General features: G+C 40.6%; 1 protein-coding gene across 1 annotated transcript in view; it reads right to left on the bottom strand.

Moving 5' to 3' along the window:
• Positions 1–22,872, bottom strand: part of LEO1 (LEO1 homolog, Paf1/RNA polymerase II complex component) — a 44,756-nt gene that overhangs the window by 525 nt on the left and 21,359 nt on the right. Inside the window, exons 7-11 of the mRNA XM_082734727.1 lie at positions 12,510–12,604; positions 11,801–11,935; positions 10,608–10,743; positions 8,293–8,479; positions 6,362–6,459 (exon numbers count right to left, since the gene is read on the bottom strand). Of these exons, the coding sequence (XP_082590853.1) occupies positions 6,362–6,459; positions 8,293–8,479; positions 10,608–10,743; positions 11,801–11,935; positions 12,510–12,604 (651 nt within the window). The remainder of the gene's footprint in view (positions 1–6,361; positions 6,460–8,292; positions 8,480–10,607; positions 10,744–11,800; positions 11,936–12,509; positions 12,605–22,872) is intronic.

Below are 22,872 nucleotides of genomic sequence, written 5' to 3'. Positions count from 1 at the left end.
GGAAGGGAGGCCTTGTACATGAAGAATAGCATAGAGGGAAACTGGAAACTAGGGCTATCCTGGGAATAGTTGAGGCTCTCCAAAGAAGTCTGCCTGTTAGAACCACTGATCCTATTGAATATTTTTACTGTGATTGGGTGATTAAACTTTTCCTCTGCTTCCTCAGCATTTCACCTCTTTGTTATCTAAAATTCACTATTTTAGGGGCACACTCTGATGGCTCAGTAGGTTAAGAGTCTGCCTTCAGCACAGGTCATGATCCTGGGGTCCTGGGATAGACCCCACCTGGGGCTCCCTGCTCAGCAGAGTCTCCTCTCCCTCTGCCCCCCCCCACCTGCTCGTACACTCTAATAAAATCTTTAAAAAAATAAAATAAAATTCAGTATTTTAAAGACCATTAATTATTTAAAATAAAGATTTCCTATTTTGGATATACTAAAAATTCACATCATAAAAGTTTATAAAAATATTTAAAGAAGTTAAAGGCCTATTATACGAGTTCGCATTAGTTAAAATCATGTACCATGTTCTAATAGAAACAATTCAGGAAGTTATCTAAAAACAATTTTTACAGAAAGATTTCAAATATATCAACATCTAAATAATATCCAATAGTAACTAAAATGAACTGGTACAGAATATGACACTCCAGAACTGCCTTAACCGTCTTCCTCGTCAAAATTAAACAGGGTGAATAGTCAAAGGCTGAAGTTGGGGAAAGCCAGGCATCTCTGCTATAACCAGAGAAAGTTTCTGGATGCACAGGCTGGTGCATCTACTTCTTCTGATGGTCCCCATGGCTGGACTTCTGAGGAGCAGATACCATCCCACACTTGCTTCCTGCTTTATTATCCCAAACACATCCTCACAGACCTGAAGTGCCAAGGAGAATTCAAAGGGGAATGTGATGAACTCAAAAAGAGAGTCAGAAGTCCTCCTGCACTTCCTTTCCAGCTGGCAACAGTCAAGTTATCCAAACAGCAGTGCTGGAAGATGGATCTCACCCCAGGGTGTGACTAGTGCTCCTTCCTACCTCCTAGCCTGGAGCAAACCCAGATGCTTCCCTTCTCTCCCAACCCAACATCAGCACAGGCAAAGAGGACATTCAGTCCCACCATTTGTCTTTTCACTAATTTTCAGCCAGAAGTCTTAAACACTTTACATGCAAGCCCCCTGAGGCACTGTTCCCTACCTAAACCTCAGTTTATCCTTCAGCTCTAAAATTCTCTAAGGAGTTTAGTTTGAGTGAACTAAAGAACTGACATGGTACTTCTCACAGGTGGTAGAGCCTGAAACCGAGACACAGACTCTTAACTGCAGACAACAAACTGACGGTGACCAGAGGGGAGGGGGCAGGGGGTTGGGTGACACAGTGATGCGGATGAAGGAGGACGCTTGCTGTGATGAGAACCAGGCATTGTATCGAAGTGCTGCATCATTAAATTACTTGAAACTAATATTACAATGTATGTTAATAAACTGGAATTTAAAGAAAAAGTTGAAATAAAAAAGTATAAGGTGGTAGAGCCTGTTCTAAAGGATGTGGGACCGGGCCCAGTGGGCTGGAGATGGTCAGGGCCCTCCAAACAAATCCAGATGGCACCAATCCTAATCCACGATTGGGGCTAAGACGCTCCAGAATTCTGCTTGGGAAATCCTGCAAGGACTGATTTCCCCAGCAGCTACAGGCAAGCACAGTAAAGCACAGCAAAGGCAGGTAAGACTTAGTGAATGCCATCCTTCAGGGAACCTCATATTGTGCAAGTAAAAATGTGGGATTCTACTCTACTGAACTGAAGTGGAGTAAATCCCGGCGCCATGTATAAGTGCAACAAATGACAGAAATATTCCTGTTAGACTGAAGTATACTAACATAGCCAGGAATGCAAGTCTATATAGACACAGGAACAGCAGCCCAGTTTTGAAGGAATTGTCTTCCAACAATTTAAAACTAATTGTAAATAACTGTAAATGTTTTTAAAACTCACTGACTAATTTTTTCATACTAATAAGCCAGTTCCCAGAGTTTATTTAACACAAAACATACCTAAGAATATATATAAATACAAGTGTCTTCAAGTATGAGAGGCCAACACCAAGAATGTCCAAGGGTTCCAGGGAAATATATTCAGAATCTCAATCATGGGAAATCCTATCCTGGAGGGCAATCTGGGGCTATGCTGGATCCAAGTCACCCATGGTCCCATAAACAGAGAACAAGGACCTCGAACAGGTAAAGGCAGGGTTGCCACGGTGGGGAACGCAGGATCGGTGAGGGAGAACTGGGAGAGGAACCAGACCACTGGGCACCACCTTCTAAGTAATCCTCAGCAGGTCACCTCCTCCACCTAAGAAAGCTGAGGACTGGCCATGATCCCTTCCTTTCCATTGTCTTCATGTTTCTTTCTACTTGGGTCTTTCCTTTTTCCAGTTTCTCCTCTTCCCATTTTTCTACCTTTCAATTTATTTAGGTTTTCTAAAGTTGTTTATTGCTTACAAAAGTAAGAGAGGATAAAAAAGCTACTTTTTCCCTTTCTTGTAACTTAGACCCTGTTGGGGAAGGGAAACAAGCATTTCCTGCTCAGATACTACATGTCACTGTGCTACCCACTTTTGTACCTGTTATTTATTATCATCCAACAACTCTGCAGGCAGCAAGCATAAATGCCACTGAAGAGATGAGAGAACAGACATAGAAATGTGAGCTGTCTTGATCAAGACTATACAAGTGGCCAAGAGTCAATAATCCAGTTGACTATAATCCAGACTCATGCCCTCCCACCCCCCACCCCCCCATCACAGAAAGCTCTGCTGATAATGGTAGTTCTCTGGGAACTTAGACTCTGCAAGTTCCCCAGCATCTCACCCAGGCTCCTGCTGTCTGGATGGGGCTTAACGTATAAACAGCTAGGAGGCATCCACAAGAGGCATTTGTAAGTCAGGAGGTTATAGGTTTTCCCAGCCTAGAAGGCGGCTACATAATGGATCACATTTAAAATCTTATTTCCAGGGCGCCTGGGTGGCTCAGCTAAGCCTCTGCCTTCGGCTCAGGTCACAGTCCCAGGGTCCTGGGATCGAAGCCCGCATTGGACTCTCTGCTTACCAGGGAGCCTGCTTCCCTCTCCCCTTCTGCCCGTCTCTCTGCGTACTTATGACCTCTCTCTCTGTGTAAATAAAAATCTCTTTTCTGAGAATACTAGAGAGAAACAGAAGTTCCATGGCAAATCTCAATTTTCATTCACAGTTTCCGCTTGCCAAGAAATAAAATAGCATCTGCTTAGATGAGGCTTCCCGTTTGCCAACAGTGCCACACACTATAAACCCATCATTAAGATGCTTCCTATATAATTTAAAACAAATAGGTTGCAGAATAATAAGACAATTTCTGTCTAGTTATCTTCCACAGCACGCCACTTCAAACAAAGACTGGGAAATATTAAATATTGTGACTAACAAACAATAATGCAACATAGTACTCTGCTTCACGTAAGAGCCTCATAGAAGTTTATAGTTCACAGAAAACCAAAACAATCAAAATACATTAAGACCACATGTAATAGAAATGCAACATCTATATGCCCTTCAATATGACAAAACAATCCCTCCCTCCCACTGAAAATAATTAACAAGAACGGGAAAATATAAACAACTCAATGTGATGGCAAGAAAATAAGGCATAATTACAGGCCAAAATTCAAGTTCATGAAACCAAGAGAGAAGTAGAACACTAATGCAGGCTTTCTCCCTGAAGACCTTTACCAAACTGTGAACATCAGCTTTGGTTTTTATGCTCCGTGGGTGCTGAGTACAGAAGCAAACGCCAGTTGGAGCACTTTAATAGCAGACCCCAAAGGACTACACCTTTAGTATAAAGGCAAACCAGAAATAAGCCCAGGCCCACTTCTTTGAGGCAATGATCTGTGGATTTTTTTGGTAAAGGGCCAGATAATAAATGTCTTAGCCTTTGGTAAGACACACAGTTTCTGTTTTAACTATTCAACTCTGCCCTTGTAGCAAAAAACATTCATAGATAACACATAAATGAATAAACATGCCTGGTTTCTAACAAAACTTAATTTAAAAAAATGTTTGGCAGGTTAGTGAGCTGTCATTGGCCACGAACAAGTTTGTATGAGCCAAGCGTAACGTAGAGAGCTGCTGAATCAATACGTTCCATACTTGAAACTAATGGAACATGGTGTGTCAGCTGTATACTTCAATTTAAAACAAAAAGTTGGGGTGCTCAATTTTCTCATATACACAAGTTTGTGTGTAACTGAATTATTTGAAGAATGAACAGGATTTTGGAGAAAAAAAAAAAATAACCTAGAACCAAGTAATATGAGAAAGCTGCTTCCACAGAATGAGAGTTAAAGTCACTGGCTGGATCACAGGATATCTGTCATCATTACAAAACAGAAAAAATTAATCAGTTCTAGGAAAATTCATAACCTCAAGTCAGAATTCTCACTTCCAGGTAATCTAAAAAGACCTCATTCCAGATAATCTAAAAAGACCTCATTTAAAGTATACTTTAAAGTGATCCCAGGTAGCTGGGGTGCCTGGGTGGCTCATTTGGTTAAGTGTCTGACTCTTGAATTGGGCTCAAGTCATCATCTCTGGATTGTGGGATCAAGACCTGCCTTGAGCTCTGTGCTGGGTGTGGAGCCTGCCTTAGATTCTCTCACTTCCTCTGCACTCCCCACTCCCTCTCTTAAATACATACATACATACATACATAACATGAAGTGATCCTAGGTGGCTGATATTCAATGTACCTAGCAGAGGCAAATATAAATCTTCTTTATGGTAATGCATCAATCTAGACACCTCAAAAATCCCCTTTGACCTCAGCTAAGTAAATCAATCACTTAATCCCAGGACACCAAGAGAAATAAGTCATCAGGAAATAGAGCCAGTAAATGGGCAATAAAATCACACATGTAAAGATTTCAGACACTGGAATTATCAGACATAAAAGACTATATACACAGGTTTTTAAAGACCTAAAAAGGAAAAACTAGAAATATGAGTTAGGGGAGAGTTTTTAAAATGACCAATTTGAAAAAGAAACTACAACTAAGCATTTTGTAAATGGCCAATTTGAGAAAGAAACTAAACTTCTACAGATGAAAACTAAAAATAAAAATTCAATGAAAGAGATTAACAACACGAGACACAGGTGAAGACAGGGCCAGTGAACCAAAAGAGGGCTCTAAAGAAATACCACAGAATGCAGAGACAAGCACAAGAAAATATGAAAGACAGTTTGAGAGTTGTAGAGAACAGAGAAGGAACCACAGGCATTTAATCAGTTTCATAAAGAAATGACAGAAAAAATGGTACAGAGTATCTGAAAAATTGACAACCGAGAAATTTTCAGAACTAATGATGAATTCACATTCAGAAACAAATCCCAAACAGAAAAATAAAAGGAAATACCAAAGAGATGTCACAATACAATTCAAGAACACCAAAGGTAAAAAGAGATCTAAAAAGACTCAACTAAAAGAAGTCCTGGGGATGTAAGGAAGAGCATGGTGACTATAGTTAAAAATACATTATTGAATATTTGAAAGTTGCTAATAGCATAGGCCTAAAAAAGGACCTTAAAAGTTCCTACCACAAGAAAAAAAGTTTGTAACTATGTCTGATGAATGTTAACTAGATTTACTGTGGTGATCATTATGCGATATATACAATTATTAACACAATCATTATACTAGACATCTAAAACTAATGTTACATGTCAACTACACCTCAAAAAAAAGACTTAAAATTTCTCAACACCTGTATTCTTATCATTTGGAAAGGATACTATTAAAAACATAAATTAAAATATTTTAAAATTACTTTGAAATAATTTTTTATTATTTTGATAAAATTTAATACTACTCCAATACTATTTTATCTAAAGAAAAAAAAGATTTTTCTACCGTAAGAACTGTTTCTATAATTAAAAAATAAATATTGCAAATAAACAAAAACAAAAGAAAAAGAGAAGACATAAACCCCCTGATCTACCCCCACTGAATGATTTCTAGTTTCTAGTCAAGCCTTGGTAGCTCAGGACCCCGATGTTTCCCCACAAGCCTTTCCATCCCCCTAGGATGCCCACCGGGCCAGTGTGCCCTACAAGCTAACACTTTCTTCCATACCCAGTGAGAGGTCTCCTCTGAGCAGCCTTGCAACCTCTGCCTGAGCACAGGGGTCAGACCCTCCTCTGGCTGCTCCTGCTCCTGTCACTGCCTCTATTTCACTGACTTTCAGCAAAGCAGACAGACATCTGTCTGTGCCTCTGGGCGGGAGTGGACTCGAGGACACAGGGTAAACCCCTAGCATTGAATACATTTGTTTTTACCTCATCACTGGTCAGTTTCTTGGCTTTGAGTAATCTTTGGGCCTTATCTTCTTCTGATCCCTCATCACTGTCTGACGAATAGATTCTGGCTCGTTCCTCTGAAAGCAAAGGAATTATTTGTGAGTAACTTTCAAAGATGGTGATCTGTTCATTTCTGGATTTTTCTTCTGATGATTATCTTTAGTTCCTTCTGTACCTTTTCCCAGAAGAAACAAATCCCTAAAAATTTTCTGATTTAAAAATAAATGTAAGATTAGTATGCTGAAGTGAAGTACTTACCCTCTCAAAATACAAGAATGGTTCATCTGACCAGTTTTAAGTATGAAAAAGGCTGTGTGCAAGGTCACTAGAAACACAAACACCAGTAACTCTTCCAGAACAAGCTACTGACACCCAAGTCATTCTTTCATGGGGGATAACTGTTAATTCCAAAATAAGCTTTGAAGATAAAAAACAAGCGGTGGCTTCCCAGTCCTGTAAAGACCATTTGTTGCCAGATGGACATTTCCAAAGGAGATGGACATGAGTAACAGTCTACACGGATGTCCCAGCCCTGGTGAAACTTAGGATGGAATCAAGCACAGCTGACTTTAGACCAACCCATTGGCAAGTGAACGCGGAATCTTTCCTGGGACTTAATGAACGTTAATGAACCAGTCAGGCTTTTAATCTCTGGAGAACTGAATATTATCTCTCTCTCTACCTAAAAGCATCCTCAATTTTTTTGTTTTTATTCAGTTTTTATGTGGTTTATTTCCACAATTAATCTCTACTGTGGGAAATCAGCACTAACAAAAAAATTGTCTCTGTACTGTAGGGCCAAAATAAGTTAACAGGCAGGCAAGAAGGGTGTGATAGCTCCCGAGAACAAATGCAGTCACTGCAGGAAAAGGAGAAAAGAGTTTTATAAGATGGCACAGGGGAAATTCGAGTGTTCTTAAAATCTGTCACTCAGTAAGGACCAAACTAGGAGGCATGGTCCCCCGCGGTATTACCTTACGCTGTACAGTGGTTCCCAGAGCTCTATCAGGTTAATCTAGGGAGGACTGGAGTTTCATTTTACAGATGGGCAACATGATCTGCAGAGATATGAAGACCCTTGCCTGAAGCTGAGGACTGGTAAGAAGAGTCACAATGGTTTTAGGTTACGTTTATGTAGTACTCGTATGTGCCAGGCACCGGGCAAAGTACTTTACATGTATTATGTCACTTCATTCTCAAAATCACCTCACTTTTTAAGTACTATCATTATTAATAGGTTGTGTTTTTTTTTTCCTGAGGAACAGGAAGTAGGTATAATTTTCCATAAGTCATCCAACTGAAGAGCAGCAGAACTGAGAGCTGGCAGAGTCAGGTCAGGGACTAGGTCAAGCCTTCTACCCCAGCTTCCATCTGCAGGCTGCAGGGAAATCTCTGGATGCAGTGTTGTGGTTGAGACCAATGCCTCAGGAGTCCGATGACCCTGGTTCAAGAACTGTCCACTTACCAACTCAACACTTACCATCTTACCAATTTACCCTCTCAAAGTCTCTGTCCCCCCCAATAAGAACGAGACAGCAGTTCTTCCAGGCTCACCTCGAAGAATTCTACAGTATCTAGTTCAGTAGCCCTTGAAATACATCACTCATTAATACCGGTTTCTCAAAAATAAAAAATCCAGGGGTGCCTGGGTGGCTCAGTTGGTGAAGTGTCCAACTATTGATTTCGGTTCAGGTTGTGATCTCAGGGTTGTGAGATCAACCCCCATGTGAGGCTCTGTGCTGGGTGTGGAGCTTGCTTAGGATTCTTTCTCTCCTCCTGCCCCTCCCACCACCAGCTCTCTCTAAAAAAAGAAATCAATAAAATATCCAGTGATGGCATTCAGAGTAGGCCAAATGCAAAGATAAATTCCTGAACCCCAAATTTATGAAATTAAACTTCTGCACACTCACCTCGAATGCCCCCTTTATATCGGTTTTTAATGGCAGCCAAGCTGATGGACTCCTCGCCTTCCTCCTCCTCATCATAGCGATCAGGTTCTAGGTAACTAGCACTCAGCCCCCGCTGGTGCTGTTTCTCTCTCATTCGGCGCTGCTGAGATTCCCGACGAATAGAAGCCCTCAAACGTTCTTCTTCTTTCTGCAAAGAAGCAAATAATACACTGAACTTTAAAAAATGAGCTAATTTACTGCCCACTTAAACTACTTTTACTAGAAGGAACCTGTAAATGCCCAGCCCAGGATAATACCTATTTCTGCAGTCCTCCCCATGCCATACCCGTTACCTCACACTGTGATCACTCAGTGCAGTTGAGTTCCAAGGCGTGAAGGGAGCACAGGCTGAAGGGGCAGAAGGCCCCCTCATGCTAACCACCCAGTCAGATCTGGCACACACGTAGCCTCGGGAGCTGCAGTGTCCCCCCTGCTGCCAGGCAGAGCCCAGAGAGCAGGAAGCAGCCTGAGGAACCTCAGCCACGCCCAGTGGACACCTGAGGGAGGCTGTGTCTGCTGACCCAAGACAGACACCCGGCGCGCACGGGCTCCACCGAACTACAGTGGTGAGCAGATGGTCCCGTCTGGGCCCTTCCCCGCCAGAGAGCTTCCCCACAGCTCCTGATGACAGGATGGGGAGGTGCTGGTAGGGGAGGATCCCTGAGCCCCAAAGCAGAACAGTCACACACGTCCTCCGCCTGGCCATTCACAGTGTTTACAAGGTAGAGACAGAATATGAGAGGTCAGGGATATTACAGCATTTCTTTGAATTCCTCATTTAATTGCTATTACTGCACACAACATTGCTAGACATTCTATGCAGGGAACTTTTCATTAAAGTTGTACAGAGTATAAAAGAAAAATCACTGTTGGTACAACCGGGATTAACAACAACTAGCTCATTCCTTATGCATTTCCATGGAAACTGGGGAAGTGGGAAAGGACCTGGGGTATCTTTCAAGGTGGTCCAGAGGGCTCTTCCAATAATGCTGAGACCAGAGTCTGAAGGTTCCTGTAGCTACCTTGGCTTGAGGAGAAAAGGCTAGGAAATGGGGCAAAAAGTAACGCTCCAAAGCCAATGTGCCCCCACACTACTGGGTTAGGCACTGCTATGAACCTGGTTTAGTTAACCTGCCTCCATGAACAAAATATGAGAAGGAAGAGAAAACAGAGGCCCAGGGCCAGGCCATCAGCAGAATCTAAGAGCCAGAGTGTCTTTGCCTCACTGTGCTCTGGTGCACTCGGGAATGGAATCCCATGAAGCAGGCAGGGCAATGCGTGATATCTAGCAGGTATCAGAGAATGAAACTATTCAGCTGCATACAGCTTCTTATAGCAAGTGCTGCATGAAAGGCCAACGGAGTCATATACACGTACACCCTCATCACTGAGGGATGGTGCCCTGCACGGATGCGTGCCTCACCAGCAGCTGTGGCAACTCAGAAAGGCACAGCATTATAAACGGACCTTTGCCCGATTCTCCTTAGGTGTTCCCACTTAAACTTCTTGTCTGTATTTATTCTATTTTAGACTACATCACTAGCATTTCTACTACTTTATAACACAGACACAGCTCAGTGAATCACCTCTGAAATTCTACACCAATGTTCAGATCCCTTCAGACCCCAGTTTGTTCCTGAACCGTCAGGATCTGGTGAGTGAAACCCGAGCCCTCGCGTCTGTTTTGTGACCATCACCACATCACTCTTGCTTGGCAAATGCTTTGGGAATTGATCTGGCTCCCTGCCCACGCCAGTGTAAGGGGAAAAAAGGTGGCTAAGGGATGAGAAAAAAAGACTTGGGAAATGCTATTCTTAACATACAGCTATACCTCATTTTATTGCACTTTGCAGATACCGTGTTTTGTTTTTTTACAAATTGAAGGTTTGTGGCAATGCAGCACCAAGCAGGTCCATTCACATAATTTTTCCAGCAGCATCTGCTGTGTTTCTCTATATTTTGGTAATTCTTGCAATATTTCAAATTTTTTCATTATTCTCTTTGTTATGGTGATCTGTGATGAGTGGTCATGACTTGAAAAGCTCAGATGATGGTTAGCAAAAAAGCTTTAAACTAAGATATGTACTTTTTTTTAGACATAATGCTATTGCACACCATGTTATAAACATGTTTTATATGTACTGAGAAACAAAAAAATTCATTTGATTCTACTTTACTGCAATATTCACTTCACTGCAGAGGTCTGGAACCAAACCTGCAGTTTCTCTGAGGCATGACTGTACCAAAAATCTCAAGATAATGCACAGCAAACGAACCTTAATCATCTCTGTGCGCTGACATTCAGGATCACGACCAGCCATCGGTAAGATTCTAATCTTCTGTGTCTTTGAGCATCTATCCGCAAGTGACAGGGTCATCTTTCTGTGTGTGGCACTGTCTGTAGAGTGAGGTCTGCAAGAAATGAACAAAAATGTCTGTTTACCAGATTTATCTGTGAGTCAGTCACATTATCAACATCACCAAAACGAGAGACCAGACACCATTTCCTATTCTCCAGCAAAAAATAGGCAAGGACGCTCAACTGCATATACTAGGTGAGGGCCTGCAAACCTTCTTCATCCTGTGGCTAACTGGAACATTCTTATCTTATAAGTGATAAACAAAAGCTGGAGTAAAAGTCTTTACATGGCACGATCACCCTCCAGAATCAGTAAATACATAGTTGAAGGAGCATTTACTGAAAACTAAGTGCCAAGCAATGTGCTCCACGTTTTACAAATGAAATGACTTCACTGTCACAGCTACTCTATAATTATTCCATTTTATGTATGTAAATGAGCAGAGAGGATAAGAAAGTTGCACAGGGTCACACAAGGGGAAGTAAGATAGAAATATGGGTCTATCTGATTCCGAAAGCCTCTACTTCTGACCACTACAATCCTCAAAAAACTAAGTCATAACCAAGATCACTGAAGATAAACATTACCCAAGGAGGATGATTGGCTTCGAATCAAGAAAAAGAAAATAAAAACATCTCAGTGTAGTGCTTACCCATCTAAAGACACATCCCTGCAGAGCTACTGGTGCTGCAGCCTCAAGAACGGGATGACCCCAGCCTCCACACCCATCTCACTGCCTTTCCTCTGACTGCATGCATACTACCAACCTCCAGCTACCAGTTAGTCTTCCAGATCAATTTAACAACAACAACAAAAAAAGACATGCTGACCCCCAAGTATTCTAGGCCTCCTGGCAGTTATAGTCATCACTGGAATTAATAAATTAACACTGTGGTTTACAAAACAGTCTCTTCTAAAAGTTTTCTCATCATGACCTAGTTCCCTGTGAAACAGCAACTTTTAGTGCACTCTGAGCCTTCAGAGCTGAGAACCAGACACTAGTCCTTGGCGAACTATATGGACGGTCATGTCAAATCAGGAATCAAGTATTTTGGACAGTATCTATATTCACTGCTTTTACTGTAAAAACAGTAGTTTCTAATAGTTACCTGAATGTGAGTTTGGTTTTAAAAACGGCTTGTCCCTGTAGACCAGTACCTTGTCTTATAAAAAGATGGTTGTGATCTCCCTGTAGTGGAGCTTTGTAAACATCAAACACTTCGTTGCCTAAATGCAGAGACATGCTGAAAAGAAGGAACACTTCACACGTTAAAGTCATAAAGCTTTATTCTACCATTTCACTTTACTGAAATTGTGACTCAACTGCTACTTTCTCTCCTTTCACAGAGTTCAGAAGGAGAGGAAAAAAGGAGACATGATATATATGAGGAACCACCTACACAGAGTAACATACATTGTATGTTTCTGGTTTACGAACAAAGCATGCCGAGAAGGAAAGCATGCTCTAATGGGTACTCAGTCTCTACCACTTCCCCAGGGAAAGGTAGTTTTTCTAACTTGTTATCTTACAGTGAACAGCTGGCAATGGGCAGGATAGCTGGTATAACATTTCCAAACTATTATGCTGTGGCCGGAGAGGATGACCACATTTTTGGCCTATTTCTAATGTCTTTCACCAGCCTGTCCAACATTCAACTACCTATTTACTTCTCTCAGGTCTTCTGTGCAATGCCAGAGACCAAGCAGTGGAAACCCTTTAATAAGAGGTATCCCCCAAATAAGGTTTTCTTCTGAAGTTTCACCTCTCCTAGCCACATTCCAGGTATTTCAATGTTTTTCATGGCATTTTGAGCTTACCTCCCATCTGACCACTTGACGATCCGAGCGTTGCTTTCTTTGATTTCATTTCCTTCCTCATCCCGGCGTATCCTCCATCTTATTGTATTTTCTACCTGGTTCAAAACACAAATGCCTTAGAATGCTGTAGTTTAATGTATCTTTTTCCTCAAGAGACACATAATCATAGCATTTCTGTCACACACTTAGTGACAGAAAAACAGACAATACTGAAACCCTCTTGTCAGGGTTTCAGCTAGAGAGGCTGAATAAATTAGCAACAGGAAAAACAATTAGCTTAACTTCTGAGCTCCTAGTGCTAGAATCACAAAGGAAGCTGAGTGCCAGAGCATTTGAACTAATGTGAAATCCATAGCAGCCCTGGGATATGTAAAGAAAGAGCTCATAGTAAAAGCTATGAGGACAGGAATAAGACTTGAGGCCACAGGAATTAGCAATTTAGACTTGAGACTCCCTCTATAAAGAAGGTTTTTGGGGCGCCTGGGTGGCTCAGTGGGTTAAGCAGCGGCCTTAGGCTTAGGTCATGATCCCTGGGTCCTAGGTTCGAGTCCCACATCGGGTGTCCCCCACTCTGCAGGGATCCTGCTGCTTCTTCTCTCTCTGCCTGCCACTCCCCCTGCTTGTACTCTCTGTCAAATAAATAAGTAAATAAAATCTTTAAAAAGAAAGAAAGAAAGAAAGATCTCCTATAAAGCTAAAAACCAAATAAATGTAGGACCAAAAACCTTTGCCCAGGGAAATAGGGAAATTCCCCAAATATGGGGAAGGAAAAAAGCAGCACCCAAGATTAAAAACCTAGGTTTTTTTTTTTAAAAGGTTTAGACTCTAACTTTATCTTGATTGCATGTGGTAGAAATACCAGGCGGTTCTGAAAAACATTCAAGAGCTTCTAAAATGAAAACCTGAAATTAAAAACTCAGTGGGAATGGGGCACCTGGGTGGCTCAGTTAGTTAAGCATCTGACTCCTGATTTCAGCACAGGTCATGATCTCAGGGTCCTGAGATCAAGCCCTGTGTCAGGCTCCACACAGAGCAGCGTGTCTGACTGAGATTCTCTCTCCTTCTCTCCCTGCCCTTCCCCACACCCCCTTAAATCACACTCTCTCTAAAATAAATAAATAAATCTTTAAATGGTAAGCTAATCACTGACAAAGCAGGAAAGACTATCCAAGAGGAAAAGTCTCTTTAACAAATGGTGTCAGGAAAACTGGACAGTAATATGCAGAAGAATCAAACTGCACCACTTGCTTACACCAAATGCAAAAATAAATTCAAAATAGATAAAAGACCTAAATGTGAGACAAGAAACCACCAAAATCCTAGAAGAGAACATGGACAGAAACCTCTCTGATCTAGGCCACAGCACTTCTTATTAGACACGTCACCAAAGGCAAGGGAAACAAAAGCAAAAAATGAACTGATGGGACCTCATCAAGACAAAAAGCTTCTGCACAGCAAAGGAAACAATTAACAAAACTGAGAAGTAGCCTACGGAATAGGAGAAGCTAACTGCAAATGACATATCTGATACAGGGTCAGGATCCAAAATCTATTAAGGACTTACCAAACTCAACACTCAAAACACAAATAATCCAGTTAAGAAATGGACAGAGGACATGAATAGATACTTTTCTAAAAAAGACATCCAGCTGGCTAACCCATGAAAAGATGCTTAAAATCACTCATCATCAGGGAAATGCATATCAAAACCACAATGGGTATCACCTCGCACCTGCCAGAATGGCTAAAATAACACAGCAAACAACAGTTGTTAACGAGGATATGGAGGAAGGGGAACCCTCTCACACTGTTGGTAGGAATGCTAATCTGCAGCCATTCTGGAATACTTTTTAACTTTAAAAAGTTAAAAAACAGAACTACCCTATGATCCAGTTATTGCACTACTAAGTAAGATACAAGGGGTATTGAAAGGGTACACACACCCTGATAATTATAGTAGCATTATCAACAACAGCCAAACTGTGGAGAGAGCCCAAATGTCCACTGACTGGTGAATCGATTAAGAAGATGCATATAGGGACGCCTGGGTGGCTCAGTTGGTTGGACGACTGCCTTCGGCTTGGGTCATGGTCCCGGAGTCCCGGGATCGAGTCCCACATCGGGCTCCCAACTCCATGGGGAGTCTGCTTCGCTCTCTGACCTTCTCCTCGCTCATGCTCTCTCTCACTGTCTCCCTCTCAAATAAATAAATGAAATCTTTAAAAAAAAAAAAAAAAAAAAAAAAGAAGATGCATATAGAGTCTGGGCAAGATGGCAGAGGAGTAGCGAACCGAAATGACATCAGGTGGCAGTTCAGCTAGATAGTTCTCAAACCATTCTGAACACCTACAAACTCAACAGAAGATCAAAGAGAAGAGTAGCCAATTTTAGGAACAGAAAATCGACCACTTTCTGAAAGGCAGGACGTGCAGAGAAGTGAATCCAAGGCAATGGAAAGATAGATTGTTGGGGAGGGGCCGGCTCCCGGCAAGCAGTGGCACAGTGGAGCACAAAGTCAGAACTTTTAAAAGTCTACTCCACTGAGAGACATTGCTGCAGAGGCTAAGTGGGGGTGGAGCCCTCACAGGGACAGTGGGGCCTCAGGTCCCACAGGGCCACAGGATCAGGAGTGTCAGAGTGTGGCAGAGCTGCCAGGTATTGGAGTGGGGAAGCTGATTACAGACACAGAGCTGAGGAGTGAGCTCTCAGCTTGGGGTTACCTTGAACTGTGATCCTAGGCACAGTCGGACCACTGCTCTTTGAGCAGGGACCCCACAAGTGGCAGACCCAGGAAGATTCACCTTCCTCCTCTGGAAGCAGTAATCTGCTGGGTTTGGAGACTCCAAACGAGCCCATGTGTCAGAGACAGAAACGCTTGGTCACAGGCAGGGTGAGCCCAGAGCGTGGCCCGAGACCAGGGAGAGGGAGGGATTGATGGCTTTTTTCTGAGGGAGAACTGAGGAGCAGGCCCCAAGCTCTCGGCTATCAAGGCCAGAGATTGGGAGGCCGCCATTTTCATTCCCATCTTCCAGAGCTCTACAAAAAACGTTCAGGGAACAAAAGCTCCTGAGAGCAAACCAGAGCAGATTATGTAGCCTGGCTCCTGGCACTGCTAAAGTTGGTGCAATTCTGCCTCAGGCAAAAACATTTGAGAATCCCCTCAGGCAAAGACATTTGAGAATCCCGGAAAGAGAACCCTCTCCCAGAAGATCAGCAAGAACATCCAGCAAGACCACGCTCACCAATCAAGGAGAACAGCAGAATTCCAGAGGAGGGGAAAGCGAAGCATGGAATTCATGGCTTTCTCCCCATGATTCTTTAGTCTTGCAAAGTTAATTAAAAAAAAATTTTTTTTCTTATTCTAATTTTTTTAACCTTTCCTCTTTTGCCTTTTAACATTTTTTAACCAGCTTACCTTAACAATACCTTTCTTTAAAAAAAATCTTTTTAAACCCTACATTATTATAGTCATATTTTACCCTTCATTGTATTTAACCTTATTTTTTTGTATACATATAGGGGTTTTTTTTCTTCCTAAAAAATTTTGGGATAGAATATCTTCTAATAGATCAAAATATACCCTAAATCTAGCACAGGGCTTTGTTCTAGTCTCCAGCCTGAGCACATTCTTTCCCCCAACCTTTTTTTTTCTTCTTTTTCCAACCAACTTATCAATTCCTTTTTTAGAATATCTTTAAAAACTTTCATCTTTACAGTCATATTCCATCCCTTCCTCACGTTTACCCTTATTTTTGTGTATACATACACACACACATATAAGTTTTTCTTTCTTTAAAATTTTGGGAGGTAGTTCCTTCTAAGAGACCAAAATGCAAAATCAAGTGGGTGGAGCTGTTCTATTCACCAGTCTAATTTATATATATATATATATATATATAATTTTTTTTTTTTTTTCTCTTTTTAACCTCCTTTCTTCTCCCCCCCAGTTTGGGGTCTCCTCTGATTTGGTTAGCATACATTTTTCTGAGGTCTTTGCCACCCTTTTAGTATTTTATTCTCTCATTCATATATTCTTATCTGGATAAGATGACAAGGAGGAAAAACTCACCACAAAAAAAAGAACAAGAAGCTGTACTGACAGCTAGGGACCTAATCAATACAAACATTGATAATATGTCAGATCTAAAGTTCAGAATGACGATTCTCAAGGTGCTGGCTGGGCTTGAAAAAGGCATGGAGGATATTAGAGAAACCCTATCTGGACAAATAAAATCCCTTTCTGGAGAAATAAAAGAACTAAAATCTAACAAAGCTGAAATCAAAAAAGGAATTAATGAGGTGCAATCAAGAATGGAGGCTGTTACTGCTACGATAAATGAAGCTGAAGAGAGAATTAGTGATATAGAAGACCAAATGATGAGGAATAAAGTAAGCTGAGCAAAAGAGAGACAACAACTGGACGACAAGGGTAGAATTCGAGAGAGAAGTGATACCATAATACGAAACAATATTAGAATAATTAGGATTCCAAAAGAAAAAGAAAGAGAAAGGGGGGCAGAAGGTATATTGGAGCAAATTGTAATAGAGAATTTCCCTAATATGGCAAGGGGAACAAGCATCAAAACCTAGAAGACACAGAGAACCCACTCTCAAAATCAATAGAAATAGGTCCACACCCCATCATCTAATAGTAAAACTTACTAGTCTTAGTGACAAAGAGAAAATCCTGAAAGCAATCCAGGACAAGAAGTCTGTAACATACGATGGGAGAAATATTACATTGGCAGCAGACTTATCCACAGAAACCTGGCAGGCCAGAAAGAACTGGCATGATATAGTCAGAGCACTAAACGAGAAGAATATGCAGCCAAGAATACTATATCCAGCTAGGCTATCATTGAAAATAGAAGGATAGATAAAAAGCTTCCAGGACAAACAAAAATTAAAAGAATTTGCAAACGCGAAACCAGCCTTACAGGAAATATTGAAAGGGGCCCTCTAAGCAAAGGGAGAGCCTAAAAGTAGTAGACCAGAAAGGAAGAGAGACACTATACAGTAACAGTCACGTTACAGGCAATACAATGGCACTAAATTCACATCTCTCAATAGCTACTCTGAATGTAAATGGGGTAAATGCCCCAATCAAAAGACAGAGGGTATCAGAATGGATTTAAAAAAACAAAACGCATTAATATGCTGTCTGCAAGAAACTCATTTTAAACACAAAGACAGCTCCAGGTTTAAAGTGAGGGGGTGGAAAACAATTTACCATGCTAATGGACATCAAAAGAAAGCTGGGGTGGCGATCCTTGTATCAGATCAATTAGATTTTAAGCCAAAGACTATAATAAGAGATGAGGAAGGACACTATATCATGCTCAAAGGGTCTGTCCAACAAGAAGATCTAACAATTTTAAATATCGATGCCCCTAACATGGGAGCAGTAAACTGTATAAACCAATTAATAACAAAATCAAAGAAACACATCGAAAATAATAAAATAATAGTAGGGGACTCTGACACCCCCCTCACTGAAATGGACCGATCATCCAAGCAAAAGATCAACAAAGAAATAAAGGCCTTAAATGACACACTGGACCAGATGGACATCAGATATACTCAGAACATTCCATCCCAAAGCAACAGAAAACACATTCTTCTCCAGTGCACATGGAACCTTCTCCAGAACAGATCACATCCTGGCTCACAAATCAGATCTCAACCGATACCAAAAGATTAGGATCATTCCCTGCATATTTTCAGACCACAAGTCTCTGAAGCTAGAACTCAATCACAAGAAGAAATTTGGAAAGAACTCAAATACATGGAGGTTAAAGAGCATCCTACTCAAGAATGAATGGATCAACCAGGAAATTAAAGAAGAACTGAAAAAATTCATGGAAACAAATGATAATGAAAACACAACTGTTCAAAATCTGTGGGACACAGCAAAGGCAGTCCTGAGAGGAAAGTATATAGCCATACAAGCCTTTCTCAAGAAACAAGAAAGGTCTCAAGTACACAACCTAACCCTACACCTATAGGAGCTGGAGAAATAACAGCAAAGAAAGCCTAAAACCAGCAGAAGAGAAATAATAAAGATCAGAGCAGAAATCAATGAAATAGAAACTAAAAGAACAGTAGAACAAATCAACAAAACTAGGAGCTAGTTCTTTGAAAGAATTTGTAAGATTGGAAAACCCCTGGCCAGACTTATCAAAAAGAAAAGAGAAAGGACCCAAATAAATAAAATCATGAATGAGAGAGGGGAGATCAAAACCAACACCAAAGAAATACAAACAATTATAAGAACATATTATGAGCAACTATACACCAGCAAATTTGGCTATCTGGAAGAAATGGATGCGTTCCTAGAGACATATATACTACCAAAATTGAACTAGAAGAAATAGGAAACCTGAACAGACCCATAACCAGTAAGGAGATTGAAGCAGACATCAAAAATCTCCCAACAGACAAGAGCCCAGGGCCAGATGGCTTCCCAGGGGAAGTATACCAAACATTTTAAGAAGAATTAATACCTATTCTCCTGAAACTGTTCCAAAAACTAGAAATGGAAGAAAAACTTCCCAACTCACTTTATGAGGCCAGCATTACCTTGATCTCAAAACCAAACAAAGACCCCATCAAAAAGGAGAATTACATGCCAATATCCTTGATGAACAGAGATGTGAAAATTCTCACCAAAATACTAGCCAATAGGATCCAACAGTACATTAAAAGGATTATTCACCATGACAAGTGGGATTTATTCCTGGGCTGTAAGGTTGGTTCAACATCCGCAAATCAATCAATGTGATACAATACATTAACAAAAGAAAGAACAAGAACCATATGATACTCTTAGTAGATGCTGAAAAAACATTTGACAAAGTATGGCATCCTATCTTGATCAAAACTCTTCGAAATATAGGAACAGAAGGTACAATCCTCAATATCATCAAAGCCATCTATGAAAAACCCACAGTGAATATCATTCTCAATGGGGAAAAACTGAGAGCTTTTCCCCTAAGGTCAGGAACACAGGAGGGATGTCGACGATCACCACTGCTATTCAACACAGCACTAGAATTCCTAGCCCCACCAATCACACAACAAAAAAATTAAAGGCGTTCAAACTGACAAAGAAGTCAAACTCTCACTCTTTGCAGATGATATGATACTCTATGTGGAAAACCCAAAAGAGTCCACTCCAAAGCTGCTAGAACTTGTACAGGAATTCAGTGAAGTACCAGGATATAAAACCAATGCACAGAAATCAGCTACATGTCTATACACCAACAATAAGACAGAAGAAAGAGAAATTAAGGAGTTGATCCCATTTACAATTGCACCCAAAACCGTAAGATACCTAGGAATAAACCTAACCACAGAGGCAAAGAATCTGTACTCAGAAAACTATTAAGTACTCATGAAAGAAATTAAGGAAGACACAAAGAAATGGAAAAACGTTCCATCTCATGGGTTGGAAGAACAAATATTGTGAAAATGTCTATGCTACCTAATGCAATCTATACATTTAATGCAATCCCTATCAAAACACCAACAATTTCTTTCAAAGAAATGGAACAAATAATCCTAAACTTTATATGGAACCAGAAAAGACCTCGAATAGCCAGAGGAATGTTGAAAAAGAAAGCCAACGTTGGTGGGCACCACAATTCCAAACTTCAAGCTCTATTACAAAGCTACAATCATCAAGACAGTATGGTACTGGCACAAAAACAGACACATAGATCAATGGAACAGAATAGAGAGCCCAGAAATAGACCCTGAACTCTATGGCCAAATAATCTTCGACAAAGCAGGAAAGAATGTCCAATGGAAAAAAGTCTCTTCAACAAATGGTGTTGGGAAAATTGGACAGACACATGCAGAAAAATGAAACTGGGCCATTTCCTGACACCACACACAAATTAGACTCAAAATGGATGAAAGACCTCAATATGAGACAAGAATCCATCAAAAGCCTTGAAGAGAACACGGGCAGCAACCTCTTCGACCTCAGCTGCAGCAACATCTTTCTAGAAACATCACCAAAAGCAAGGGAAGCTAGGGCAAAAATGAACCATTGGGACTTCATCAAGATCAAGATCATCCTTTGCACAGCAAAGGAAACAGTTAACAAAACCAAAAGACAACTGACAACAGAATGGGAGAAGACATTCACAAATAACATATCAGATAAAGAGCTAGTATCCAAAATATATAAAGAACTTATCAAACTCAACACCCAAAGAACAAAATAATCCAAACAAGAAATGGGCAGGGGACACGAACAGACATTTCTGCAAAGAAGACATCCAAATTAACAACAGACACATGAAAAAAATGCTCAACATCACTCAGCATCAGAGAAATACAAATAAAAACCACAAGGAGATACCACCTCACACCAGTCAGAATGGCTAAAATTAGTAAGTCGGGCAATGACAGATATTGGAGAGGATGGAGAAAGGGTAACCCTCCTACACTGTTGGTGGGAATGCAAGCTGGTACAGCCACTCTGGAAAACAGCATGGAGATTCCTCAAAAAGTTGAAAATAGAGCTACCCTATGACCCAGTAATTACACTACTGGGTATTTACCCTAAAGATACAAATGTAGTGATCCAAAGGGGCACATGTACCAGAAAGTTTATAGCAGCAATGTCCACACAGCCAAACTATGGAAGAACCTAGATGTCCATCAACAGATGAACGGATAAAGAAGATATATAGATATAAATCTTCTCTATCCGTATATAGATAGATGTATATACATCTACGGATATACGGATATATAGATGTATATAGATAAATATACATCTATAGCTATATACATCTATATATATAGATATATAAAAATGTATATATATACACACACATCTTCTTTTATATATATATATATATTCTTTATACACACACACACACCTTCTTTATCCGTTCATATACAATGGAATACTATGCAGCCATCAAGAAAATGATATCTTGCCATTTGCAATGACGTGGATGGAACTAGAGGGTATTATGCTGAGCGAAATAAGTCAGTCAGAGAAAGACAATTAACATATGATCTCTCCAATATGAGGAATTTGAGAGGCAGAGTGGGGGCGTTGGGAGGTAGGAAAGGAAAAAATGAAACAAGATGGGATCAGGAGGGAAACAAACCATAAGAAACTCTTAATCTCACAAAACAGACTGAGTATTGCTGGACGGGAGAGGGGTATGCAGAGGCTGGTTGGGTTATGGACATTGGGGAGGGTATGTGCTATGGTGAGTGCTGTGAAGTATGTAACCCAGGTGATTCGCAGACCTGTACCCCTGGGGCAAATACTACATGTTAATAATAATTTTAAAAAGAAGATACAGTATAATACACACACACACACACACACACACACACACACTGGAGTATTATTCAGTAATCAAAAAGAATGCAATCTTGTCATTTGCAATGACATGGATGGAGCTGTAATGCTAAGTGAAGTCAGTCAGATAAACACAAATACCATATTATCTTACTCATATGTGGAATTTAAGAAAGAAAACAGATGACATATAGGAAGGGAGTAAAGAAAAAAGGAAAGAGGAAAACAAGCCATAAGTGACTCTTAACTACAGGGAACTGAGGGTTGATGAAGGAGGTAGGTAAGAGATGGGTTAGATGGGTGATAGGTATTAGAGAAATGGCACCTGTAATGAGCACTGGGTGCTATATGTAAGGAATGAATCACTGAAGTCTAGTCCAGAAACCAATACTGCAACAGGGTCTTACTGGTTCCCTTCCAGTTTTTCCCTTTCCTCTTTATTTCTCACTAAATAAACAACTATGGGGGCACCTGGCTGGCTCAGTTGGAAGAGCATTTGACTCCTGATCTCAAGGCTGTGAATTCCAGGGTCACACTGGGTGTAGAGATTACCAAAGAAAATAAATTAAGAAAAAAGAAAAAGAAGAAAAAGTAACAATGAAGCCAGCTGATAAAAGAAATCAATATTCATTAATTAACTGTGATACCATTATCTGAGATTATTTCAAAAGTCTGGGTAAAGTATGGTAGGGAATATAGAGGACACAAGATTGTCTAACCTGATAACCACTGAAGAGTGTGATGGGTACATGAGAGTTCATTATATGGTTCTCATTATATTCGTAATGTGTTAAAATTTTCCCTAATAAAAGGATAAAAACAATCTATACTATTCCTACCCCCCCTTTCACACCAAAAAATATGCACATATAAGCCATTAGTAACTGAGAAGCCAGTTTGAAAGATGCTATTATATAAAGTGATTCAAACTATAATGATGTTATGACAGGATACACTGCTAGGTCTTAACCCTATTGGGATGAAAGACACAGTGAAGTAGCTTTAAAGATGGAAGACCTCATAGAAATACAT

This window comes from Mustela nivalis (genome assembly GCF_964662115.1).
Source record: "Mustela nivalis genome assembly, chromosome: 6".
Classification (NCBI taxonomy): Eukaryota; Metazoa; Chordata; class Mammalia; order Carnivora; family Mustelidae; genus Mustela; species Mustela nivalis.
This window is presented reverse-complemented; position numbering and strand designations above follow the sequence as displayed.